The sequence below is a fragment of the Chanos chanos genome, chromosome 16, assembly GCF_902362185.1.
Source record: "Chanos chanos chromosome 16, fChaCha1.1, whole genome shotgun sequence".
NCBI lineage: Eukaryota > Metazoa > Chordata > Actinopteri > Gonorynchiformes > Chanidae > Chanos > Chanos chanos.
Genome location: NC_044510.1, coordinates 12,724,114 through 12,736,539, shown reverse-complemented (window position 1 = coordinate 12,736,539; position 12,426 = coordinate 12,724,114). Strand labels below are relative to the sequence as shown.

Below are 12,426 nucleotides of genomic sequence, written 5' to 3'. Positions count from 1 at the left end.
TGTGTGTGTGTGTGTGTGTGTGTGTGTGTGTGCGTGGCAAAGACGACACGTCTCATGCATACTCTAACATTTTGTTATCGATGGACGTGTATGTTTTGGCACGCTGCATCCATTCAAAAGTAGCCGCCTATCCGCATGCATAAATCCATTATGCATCGCCATTAGTCGCTTACGTTAAATCAGTTTTAAGTTACCTCTCCTCAATTTGTGTGCGCGCGCGTGAGTGTGTGTGTGTGTGTGAAAGAGAGAGAGAGAGAGAGAGAGAGAGACTCTGTGAAAGAGGGAGGGAAAGTTTTTTTCTTCCCAAAACTTTGTGTAAGCTTTCACTTTCTGCCGCCTAGGCGGGGTTAGCAGTACAGCATGGAGTAGGCGAGACGGGACTGCGAGCGAATGCAATGCAGCACTACAACCAACTTCCATCCAACTTAAATAAGCCCTCCAATTTTCACATCTAAAATAACCATGTACTCCCCGTACTGCTTGACACAGGTAAATTCTTGATCATTTTATCGTTCTTGGCTCTCGTCTATGTTGTGGGTTTTGTCGTGGTTGTTTCCCTCTAATTGCGACTTTTTAATAGTTGTATTCGGGTTGCTTTTTGGACTGTTGCTCTCTGATAGGAGTTAAACGGTGTTGTCGCCGCCACTTTTCCGTCTCCAGTGGCATTTTACCAACTGACTTTCCCGTGCGTTTCACTCACATGTTTTTTCTTTCAGGAGAAAATGGCGCTTCTCTCGAATCAATTTAATATAAAAGCCAAGAAGAGGAAGAGAGGAGAGGGGTGAAAACAGATAGACTTTGGACTTCAGTACAGACTTACATTTAAATCTAGCGTAAAACCTCCTCAAGTCTTGACACAGGAAAAGTGTAATATGCTTAGGAAGTTCACGGAAAAAATGGAATATCTAATCTTTTAAACCTTTTCTTTTCTTAGCGGTTGGGTTTTAGAGCTCTGGGTACTTTGTGTGTGTGTGTGTTTGTGTGTGTGTATGTGTGTGCAGTCAGGAATCCCGCAGCAGTGCAGTTACAGACCGGGTTTTTTTCTGTGTTGTGCCGACTGGTGAAATATTTTTTGGAGTTGCCCAAAGGTCGCCGGTTCTCTTGCTCAGCTCTGCTTCGTCAGCCCTTTAGCCAAATTATTTTCAATTATTGCCGAGAAGTTAGTATGGTATTTATTAAAATTATAACACGTTGACCGCTCAGGTTTCCATCAACTGAATTGGTTGTGACGGACTGACTTTGTTATGATTTTTTCCCTACTGGACACCGGTTGCATAACAAAGAAAATAAATGTTTAAACGGCATTGTACTACTCTTTTATTGCTTTGTACATTTAAGTGACCCGTACGCCGTTACGCCCAAGTACATGGCTTCTTTTTAACCCTGAAACCATACCCTTCCATCTCCCTTAATATGTTTTTTAAGCAAATATCTTGCAACTGCAGACATTTGCAGTTGCAGATCCAGTAGGTAAATGTAAATCAGTTTACCTCCAGAAAATTGCTTTACAATTCTTCTTCTTCTTTTGTCTTTTTTTTTCTTTTTTTTTTTACTTTTAGAGGCCTGATGTAAAAACAAATGCTTTGCGTGCAGGCGTGAAGTCAGGTTTAACACAAGAGTCACATACTAATTTGTAAAGTAGACTTTATTTACTCAGTGTTATGTACTGAGTGTGAAGCTCGGTATAAAGTCAGCTCATCGGGGTGAAGTCCTCATAGTCTTTTGCTGGCAAACGTTAGTTAACTTGAGCAGATGAATATTGGTTTACTTAGAGTCAAACTGTTATTATGAGGTTTTCCATGAGTAGTTGTGTAACGCTAGAATTACCTCAAATGGTTTTCAGTCAGCTTGACAAAGACATCAAGACGTGAATTCTTACATCCTTTACACGTATCCTTAAATTTATTTATCTCCTGTATTACTGTACTTTTTTTTTTATAAATACGTCATGTAGCAAATGGGTATAATCTAATCTCTGTTCAGTTAAAAATTTCCTTTATGCCTGCAAAAGCCCCTGTTTTGCTTTTTTTTTTGTTTCCCTTTGAAAGCACGGGCAAAGTATACAGTCATTAGAGTTCTACCACACCTCCAATTACAAGACAAGTAGGGTAAACCAATATCAAATATTCAAATGTACTCAGCTTTGTAGGAAAATATCACACACTATCCGCTTCTATTCCCTTCACATTCTATACATTTAATCTTTATATTTTTGCTTATTTATTTACATTTTTTTGAGGGTGTGAACTTTTATCCATAATTTGTTATACGAGAATAATACGTGGGTATGTAAGACTTGAGGAAGCGTAGTTATCGGATGGGCTTGTATTTTAGCTACTGTGTGCTGGTAAAAGGGACCTCTGTATGTAAGACCGCTTTTTTCCGATAATTTCTCACTGATACAGAATTTTCATCCGGTTGGTCAAACGCTGTGAGTTTGCGCGCGCCTGTGTATTAGTGTGTGCGTATGTGTGTGTGTGTCTTCAAAAGGGACCGGGTTTAAAAATGGTTTACTTTACAGTTGGATCACAAACTGCCTGTAATTTTCACAGAGATAAAACCAAAACAGCTCCACTGAGTTCTGTGACTGTGCTGATTGCTTCTATATTTAGATTAAAACTGAAGTTGCCACTCTTAAACTGTTGACATAATCTTACCCCATGATAACTTAACTTCTCTCTCTGCAACAGGGCGGTGGCATTGTTTCTCCACTATTGCAATAGTAGTGTCATCTTTTTTTTTTTTTTTTGCCTCAATGTCTCTTGGTGTCATGGCCCGGGAATACATTTTTTTCTGTTTTAGAAACATCTAGAAATGATAGAGCTCAAGCTGTCTTGCAGTATCTCTCGGCATGTGTTCCTGTTCTGAAAGTTCTAAGTGGAGAATTTGAGGAATCCTTGTTCCGAAAACAGGAGCCTTGTTTATACCCCGTGCTTCTGTAGACAGAAACTGGGATTGGCAGAGTTGGGCATGATGGGTAATTCATTCCTGATTTTACAGTAGTTTTATTAAAACAATTACACCTCCATGCTGCATCTGTCCCTAACCAGACACTGAGTGAGTGAGTGAGTGAGTGAGTGAGTGAGTGAGTGAGTGAGTGAGTATATGGGTGTATGTGTATGCACACCATATACATGTGTGTGTGTGTGTGTGTGTGTGTGTGTGCATTTGCTGACTGCTCACAGGCTTCTGTTTTCTATATCTCAAAGCAGTCGAGCGATTGTGACCATGCTCTTAACTGTGCTCCATGTAAACAACACAATGGGAGATTCGAGTTATTGCATTATATATTTGTGATTCTTCAAAGGACCAGATTTAGGATCTTTTCATTCACCGAAGTTATCTTTTAATTTGTATGAAATATTATTTTGTTCTGTATCAAAAGTAGATCTATATGACAAGTAATGCAATTCTTGATAAGCAGCATGCCTATACTGTTCTGCGCTTACATGCATTGAACTTAAGTATTTAAATATACTAAGTTTGATAGATTTTTAGTCCACTGTTTCAGCTGGGTGGTTGTGATGCCTAAGGCAGAGATTCGGAAGTTAATCTGTAAGCAGATTTGAACTAATTTAACTCTGCTGTCTAAAAACCACATATTTCTCTGTTTATGTTGCGCTGAACCATACACATGTCTGTTCCAGATAAAACACACGGACACCAGGGAGAGAAATGCAACTGGAAAGGCAAATACACAAAGTTATATCACGGAATAGCCTTCAGCTTCTCTTGGCCTCGGCTGAGATTTTAGAAAGGATGTTGAGAAAACTGCTATGCTGGCATTTTTTTTAAAAAGTTAAACCCCCACCATTTCGAAACCCCCACCCCCTCACCATTTTATATCTTTGAGGTTTCTCACAGCACAATATAAAATAAGTAAGAGCGAGGTTTCTGAGGGTTACCAAATGTTGAGATTATTCTCTACAGCATTTGTACAGCAGTAAGAATGGTAAAACAATGAAGCTTCACATTCAGCACGAGATTTTTTTTCCGTTAATTAAAAGTAATTGACAACAGAAACTCGCAGAAAAAACAGCGCACGTAGTACACATGTGTGTAAAAGTACAGAGTCAAAACTGGACGTGCTTTTAGCCAAGGTGGACTTCAGCTATTTGGAAACGGCATTAACTTGTTCCCGTTATGTCCTACATTTTCTTTGTTTTCTTTTGGTCTATATTGTAATGATGGGAAAATCAAGCACGGTCGAAACTCTCGTGAGTGGAGAACGAGAGAGAGAGAGAGACAGAGAGAGAGAGAGAGAGAGAGAGAGAGAGAGAAAGCGCGAGAGAGCTTGAGCGCCTGGCTGTTGCAACCGGCGCGCTTGAAGCGTGTTCTCACAACTATCGCCTGTATTTTGGAACTGTGCACGCTTCATGCATGAAAATTGGACGTACTTTTTGTTTATTTAATTGTGGTTAATAATTAAAAACATGGTTTGGAAAGTCAGAGATGGCAACAAATGTAAATAATCGAATGAATTATTGACAGCGATAAAAGCTTTTCTGGAATGGAAGACTGCGGTTTTGCATTGCGAGGGCTGCAGGCTGATGGGAGACAATCTACCCTATAGACAGCCAAAAATGCAAATATGTAGAGTGGAGTGGCTTTGCATTATAGAATAGATGGTCGTCCTATTTGGTAACGATGGCATATTTTAATAAAATTTCAACCGCGGCATACAAATGTGGTTTTAGAACGGTCTGAAGTCTAACCCTTTCTTAGGGTGCTCACGCGAGTTTCCTCGTGCTAGGCAGTAACTGATGGAAATGATCACAAGTCAGTCGGGTATATTGCAGAATTAAATAGATACCCCAGTTTTGAGATTTGTTTTGTGTTGATACATTTCATATTTATTTTTATCCCCTTTTATATTGATTTGAGTGGTCGTTTCCTCATCAGGAGGCTGTTGCACGAGCAACTTTTTAAATAGGCCTATCATCACTTGATCATTTCAGAGGCTTCCCCACCTTGAAGATCTTTCTCCCATCTTTAACAACACCCAATGCTTATTTTTATTTAATGACATAAAATATAATCAGTTAATCAGGCCTGCTGCGTGTGTCCAAGGTGCAACTATTATCTTCCAAATCAGTTTCAAACTTAGAGTGAACATTTCCCAACTACAATGTTAGGGGTAGTTTGTTTTTCCATATTTTCCAGGTTCTATTGTTTTGATTCCTTAAACACTCCAGGCAGGCAATCCTATATTTATTACATACGTGCAGTGAAGATGACAATTAATCTATTGCTGGTATTACTTGATCGTTGGGTGTAGAATTATTTATTGAATTTATTGGGCCTGTAGTTAGAGCCTTTTGTTACTCATATTAGTTTATCTGTCAGAGATAGGCCAAGCAATACAATTTCCCATGTCTCGTGGCAAAGGTTTCTAATTCCCCCCTTTCTCATTTTCGCCGATAAACGTTTTTTTTAACCCACCTCTAAGATTTCTGATAGTGACCGTCCTTGTTCATCATGCAGTCCAGGCTGGCCTTTGTGCAGTTTGAACATAAATTGGAATGATCTCCAACGCAAAGAAGCAGGGCCTGCGTTTGTGAGACTTGGCGGGAGACTGCGCGAGCAGCATCGCCGCGCGAGCAGAGCTAACGGTAATTCGTTGGCTTGTTCAAGGTCACAACGTCCAGTAAGGTCAGCTGTTCAATTCACCAGACATTTTCTCGTCAAATTTTAGAACAACGTTTTAAAGCTTTTTTTTTTGGGTCTGCTGCTTGTTTTTTTGGATGTGCTGGTTTCGTACTTGATGACAGCAGGCAGTTTGGACTTACTCAGAGGTAGGCTAGGCGTTCGTGAAACTGTTAAAACTTCCCATAACGTTAGCATAAAACACGAACACAAATTACACAAATGCTTAGATGATTAGTTTTGTATAAGGAAAATATACTTAATTATTATTTACTTTCTAAAGTACGTTGACCATATTCCTCATTAATCTACAGGTGAGTGGTAACCAAGTACAGTTTACGTTTGTCTAAAGGAAAGCATGAGTTTAAAGCTCAAGAAACAAATATGCATTGTGCACGTCGTGCGTTGATTTAATTTATAAGTAAAAATAGGAGAATGCATGTTGATCGGATTTTAACATAATTAAAAGTCTAAAATTCCCAGTCAGACCCCTTGGCTAAATTGGTAGTGGCACATTTAGATTTAATTTTTGATACTGGCTTTATTACAAGGCTACGCAGCATACGGTGAACCAAAACGTAATTTCAGCTTCTTTAAAAAAAAAAAAAACAATGCAAAAAGTAAGTAAGAGATAATATCATTAACTGTAAGGAAGGCAATTATATGGGGCTACCTGATTAACTCTGAATTAATTAAGTCTTATCATGTTTGAGGCTATTAGTTTTATTATTATTCCACCATAGTTCATTCACTGTGAATAGCTTTACCCTTACCTTCTGAAAAAGATATTTAGTCATATTTTGTGAGGTGGAAGGCCAGTCTATTCTCTGCCTCCCTTCCTGCCCTCTCTCTCTCTTCAGGGCTGGGAAATGAGTTTGGACAGCTGTTCCGAGGATTAAAAATTTGATGGAACTGCAGTCTGAATAAACAGAATAGTGGGGTATTTTAGAATTAAAGATGCATACTCACATTTACACACACACACACGCACTTTGGAACACATCAAGCAGCCTCACAGTGTCTTATTATGGATTATACCAATATGGGGTGGTATCACTGATTAAGCTGCTGTTGTAGATTTTGTTAAACTTGGAATGGCAATTAACATCTAACTTTTCTTTAGAAGCCCTTCTAAAATAATAATAAGCTGTGGTGTTGCACTTCTCTCCGTTTGTACTGAAACCTTCTCTCTTGACATAAAACTTATTTAACTCAGATGTGAGTTCTGTATTCAACTGGACAAGTGGGAGCAGCCTAATTGTTGTTGATGAAGACTGTTATAGTACCACATCCCTCAGAGTTGAAGGGACACGAGAATGGGTTTCCAAGTGTTGATTAACGTGCTGAAAAATTGAGCAGAGTGTTCGTTTAACATAAGATGGCTGTCGGCTCTTTGCGAGGCTGTTTTAATGATGTTGATTCTGAAATGGTGGTGTAATCAGAGGCCTCCTATTGGCTGTAATGGTTTCGTGTGGCAAGGACTGGTCTCTCTGAGTTGAACTGTGGGATGTTAGGTGGCCACTTTGCCAGACATGCGCGCACACACATGCATGCGCGCGTGCACACACACACACACACACACACACACACACATGCACGCACACACCCGGGGACACTGTGTTCCCTTTTACTTATTCATTCCTAAAGGCTTTTTAGAGTCTCAGTGACCCAATCGCAGAGTTCCTATTCTTTCCGTCCAAAACCTCGACTGTCGTAAATACCCGTAAACCCAAAAGGGCTAGGGCAGACCTCCTGTTTGAGTGGTCACCCAGTTAGAGTTTTCGCCAGTTCAGCTCTCCATGTAGGCCCTCAACCCAAATCGAATTACTCTGAAACAACAACAACAAAGAAAAAAAAAAAACTCCACACACAAAACAACTTATTTTAAACGGTTAAGTCGATCCATTTACTCATGTCAATAACGTACTTAAAAACCAATTCAGATGGACTTGTCAAGGTTTATAGAAAGAGCTGTGGTTGTGAAGTACATTTTTAGAGCATAATGAGGAGTGGTAAAAACTTCAAAGACCTTTCTTTATTTCTTTTGCCTTTGCTATCAGTATATTAGGTGGTGGCAAAAACAAAAGAACCTGGCTGAATGGATGGAGCAACGCGGTGTTGGCAGACAGGAACACAGCTCCGAATTAAAACACCATGTAGTTTTTTATCTTGAAAAAAAAAAAAAAAACCCCAAATCACATTCTCATTCACTATCAGCACAGCTGCCCTAGCCTCCGTGGAGAATGGATTCCTGCTGCTAGTGCCATGGGACACTCCAGCCAAGAAGAATAGGAGGATATCCAGTGTGTGTGTGTGCGTCCTCCTCCCTTTTCCCTTCAGTCATGTCACCTCTGGCATGGATTATGCCTTGGCAGAACTCTGGCAATGCCCGTAGCTCCACCGCGGCTCTGTGGTTGCCTGATATGTTGTGCTGTTGCCACGGTTACTGAACACATACACACATGCGTACACGCGCACACACACACAGGCGCACATACACACTCTCACACATACATGCACAGGCATACACAAAGACACACATATACACACGCGCGCACGCGCACACACACACACACACACAAACACACACTCAACACATTCAACACACTCAAAAGCACATACACTCAAAAACATAAGCACCAATTACATAATTACTGCTACTGTCATCTGTCTGTATTAGGGAAGTGAAAATGTATTTGTCTTTGGCCTGTGAGCTAGTGACTGTTTATATCAGACCAGTATTCCTGAGAAAAACAGAACAACTCTTACATTTAAAAAAAAAAAAAAAAAAAGCTAAAGGGAAAAACTCCTCACTGTGGCTGTTTGGAAAAAGGGTGTGGCAGCCCGGTAAAGACAGAGGCCCAGGAAAGTACAATGTGTTCTTAAACTGATTTAACCATTAGCATAAACAGTCCAGCATGTGCAGTCTATTTGAACTGGTTTGCCAGACACACTCTCCCTGTCTCTCTCATGGGGTCTTGAGTCAGGTAGTCAGCCCAAAGGAAGCAGCTGGATTCTCAGAGTGTGGGGATTGGATTGGTGCAATAGATACGGCAGGATTGGCAAAGCCTTGGTATCTCGGTGTTGCTAGGCAGTTTTTCTGTTGTGCTTTTCCACCGTTTCCATCTTTGTTTGAGGAGCATTGTCGACTCCTTTGTTTTAACTTTAGGGCTGTAGCTTATAACTGTGTCCTTATGCATGGTTTGCAGGTAGTCTGTGAATAAGACGTGTGTGTGTGTGTGTGTCTTAGGGTTGAGTGAACATGTATGTGTGTCATTGAGTAAAGGTTTGTGTGTGTGTGTGTGTGTGTGTGTGTGTTTGAGGGAGAGATTGGGAGGGGGAGAGGTTTAATCTAGATGAGATAATCAAACTCAAACCCATAGTATTGTGTCACATGCTGATGCCTGTGAAGTGTTTTCGTAGCTCTTCCTCACTTGTGAAGCACTATTCAACATGAACCCAAAGACTCTGGGCCAGAGTACATATAGGGATCTGTGACCAAGCATTGCTTTGATAAAGTAGATGTTTATGCACATCTGTTTGTGTTTGTGGTGAATTAGAGTGAGCAGGGATGGTGTTGTGATGTTTTGAGATGGATCATATTGTGGGTCACTGTTGGCAGTATTGGACCCTGTTTATTCTGACCTGTATTTCATGCACTGACTGATCTTAAATTAGACTCATCATCACACTGCAGTTCAGTTCATCCCAATATGAAATCTTACACTCCCCTCCATAGCAAATCTCTCTCTCTCTCTCTCTCTCTCTCTCTCTCTCTCACTCCCTCTCTGCATTGTTCTCTCTCTCCCTCTCTCTCTCCTTCTGTTTCCTTCTCTTTATATCTCTGGCTTGCTTGCTCTGTTGCTCAAACATTCGCGTTTGAAACTTTGGGCTTTATGCATAATGAATTAGCACACAGGCACAGGAGTGTGAGTGCACACACACACACACACACACACACACACCTCCCACACCTGCACGCACTTAAACACATGAGGCGCAGGTGTGCATTCTTGACTCATCCATGTCAATCTGGTGTTGAGTATGGCGATCACGCCCAGCACCACTAGAGCACAGTGTTTGTGTGTGTATGTGTATGTGTGTGTGTCTGTGTGTGTGTGTGTGAGAGAGATAGAGAGAGAGAGAGAAAGAAGTGATTGCCAATGGGGTATACGTTGCCAGATTCTCTCTCTCTCTGACTCCTAACCCATATGGCTGAGTTGCCCACCCCCCAACATACACACAAACCCTGTCAGAAGGCATAGCATTAGCACTTCTCCCCTAACACCTGGACCAGTGGAACAATTACGTGCATTAGCCTCGAGCCACAGAAAAACATTCGCCTCTCCAACACCATTGCCAGGGATTGGATATTGCCGGTGCCGGCATGAAATATGATTAGCCAATCTCTCTGTCCATTAAACTTGACACTCATTCACTTGTCTCTTCCCACTTTTTATGTTTCAATAGCTCTTTTGTTAATGTAGTCTTTATTTATTTTTATTTATTATATTTCTTAATCTAAAGATGTGCCTACACAGTAAATGTGCCAGTGTTGGAAATTACATGCCAGTGAGAAGTCTTTCGGAGATTACTTCACTGCCCCCTTAGTAAATTGAGCACTGGTGTATGTATTCCATATATACTACATTTCTTTATGATCCATTATATCACCAACAATTGTTCATTGTTTACCATTTTTTGGAGATGTAATTAGCTTTTTTTTTTTTTTTACCTTGAGCCTCTTCCTCATATTACTTTAAAGGACTGTAAGTTTGTTGAAAGTCAAGTCGAAACATGTTGACTTTGTTCCCCAACCTTGTTCTCAAATTAATTTCCATATTTGTTCCACTCTTAAATTCTTCAGGAGATATAACTAGTCCAGAGTGTGTGCAGCTGTGTTGAAATTTTAGGCTGTGTGTGTGTGTGTGTGTGTGAAAGAGAGAGAGAGAGAGGGAGTGAGTGTGAGATGACTGTCTACTGTGAACCCTAATGAGGCCTGAGTACTCCTTGTAATCAGAAACTTGGATCTCAGATTAGATTACACATGCATAAAAATCATTAACTTAAGGCACAAGGAAAAAAATAGCAGGAAGCTAGTGTGTTATTGTGTTATTTTGTTTTATGTTTATGTCTTTTTTGTTTTTTTCTTTTTCAGATTCCCTTTTGGGGAATCCTGTTGGGTGTTTTGTTAGTTGCATGGCGGGATGGGGGTGGGGTGGGGGGGGTTGGGGGGGGGTGCGGAGAGGGGGGCTCTTTGCCTCCGGAGGAGGAGTAGGTTAGGGAGAAGCTGAGGATTTTTGGAGTCTGTCAAAACTCACCTCGCACACAGCAACAGAAACCACCCATGGCCTGACTTCTCAGCGCTTATAAAAACAGAGAGAAAAATAAAGACTGGGACGTGGGGAGACAGCGAAACAGAGAGAGACGCACACATACTAACACATAGAGACACAGACAGTGAGACAGAGGAAGGGTGAGAGAGAGAGAGAGAGAGAGAGAGAGAGAGAGAGAGTGAAAGAGAGAAATAATAAACAAAACCCCGAGTATGTTATTCTCGGCATGTCTGCTCGTCGTTCCGTGCTGTTCTCCGGGCGAAGGATTGCCGTCGCTTGCAGGAACAAAGCGCTCAATCCACTCCTCCCTCTCTTCTCCTCCAAGCAGGAAGTTGGCCAGGTTCCAGTGCTGGAAAATCTATACATGGTTGCATAATATAGCATATCTTTACCTCACATGAACCCTGCTGAGGCCCTGCAGCTGTGTGCAAACACACAGAGGGTGTGTGTGTGTGTGTGTGTGTGTGTGTGTGTGTGTGTGTGAGTGTGTGTGTGTGTATGTGTGTGTGTGTATGTGTTTGTGTGTGTGTGTGTGTGTGTGTGTTCGTGTGTGTGTGTGTGTTCTGAGATTCTTGCAAGCGTCTGTTGACTGTGGCTACAAGCCACAGACTGTAGGCCATACTTCATAGAGATTTAGTACAGTGCAATGGGGCTGTATTACCTACGATGCAAAACAGACACACACACACACACACACACACACACACACACACTCACCTTTTTTTAAGGATGCTGTCTTGGTGAGTTTTTACTGTTTGTGTTTGCAAGAAAACAAAATCAATTTTGTATATTTATTTTACATGCAGATATCCATAATTCCCAGTCTTGGCTGGAACAAAGATAAACAAACAAAATTTGTTCAGGTAGCGTATTTGATTTTTCAGTAATCTGAAAAGATATCAGTTCTCTCTTAGCTAAAAAAGTAACATGTAGCATGTTTTCTAGAACAACAACAAAAAAAGTATGAAGCATTGAATTTTGTTTTAATAGCTTTACCAACCCATTTTTGTGCTCCTTTGAGTCCTGTTATGAAGGAGTTGGATTGGAAATATGGTATAGTGAGAGTCAGGTCACCAGGATATCAGAGTTATGACTGTTTTGAGAGACCATCCTTTTGGCTGTGGCCACAAAGCAAAGCCACACGCTTCAAACAGACCTGACCAAAGAACTGGCCTGGACTGCTACTCCCTATACAGATATTTCACATGGACTAATAAGACGGCCCGCTGCCTTTATACCTCCCTTTGCTCTTACCTCTCTCGGTCTTTCTATGTCTTTTTTTCTTTACTTCTCTCTCTCATGAAAAAGAAAAAGAATGCGTTCCAGTCTTTGAGTCAAGTTATCTTTTAATGTCTTGATGAAAAAAAGGAGAATAAAGTGTGTGTGTATTTCTACATCTGTGTGTGTGTCTGTGAGAGAGAGTGGTGGGGGGGGGGGTGAGGGA

The 12,426-nt window shown here is 40.9% G+C and overlaps 1 protein-coding gene across 2 annotated transcripts in view; it reads left to right on the top strand.

Annotated features, from left to right (window-relative positions):
- The first annotated feature begins 354 nt into the window (after positions 1-354).
- LOC115829910 (nuclear factor 1 X-type) overlaps positions 355-12,426 on the top strand; it is a 109,608-nt gene continuing 97,536 nt past the window's right edge. For both annotated transcript variants that reach the window (XM_030794083.1, XM_030794082.1), the window contains exon 1: positions 355-489. In XM_030794083.1, coding sequence (XP_030649943.1) covers positions 463-489 — 27 coding nt within the window. In that variant the 5' untranslated portion in view covers positions 355-462. The remainder of the gene's footprint in view (positions 490-12,426) is intronic.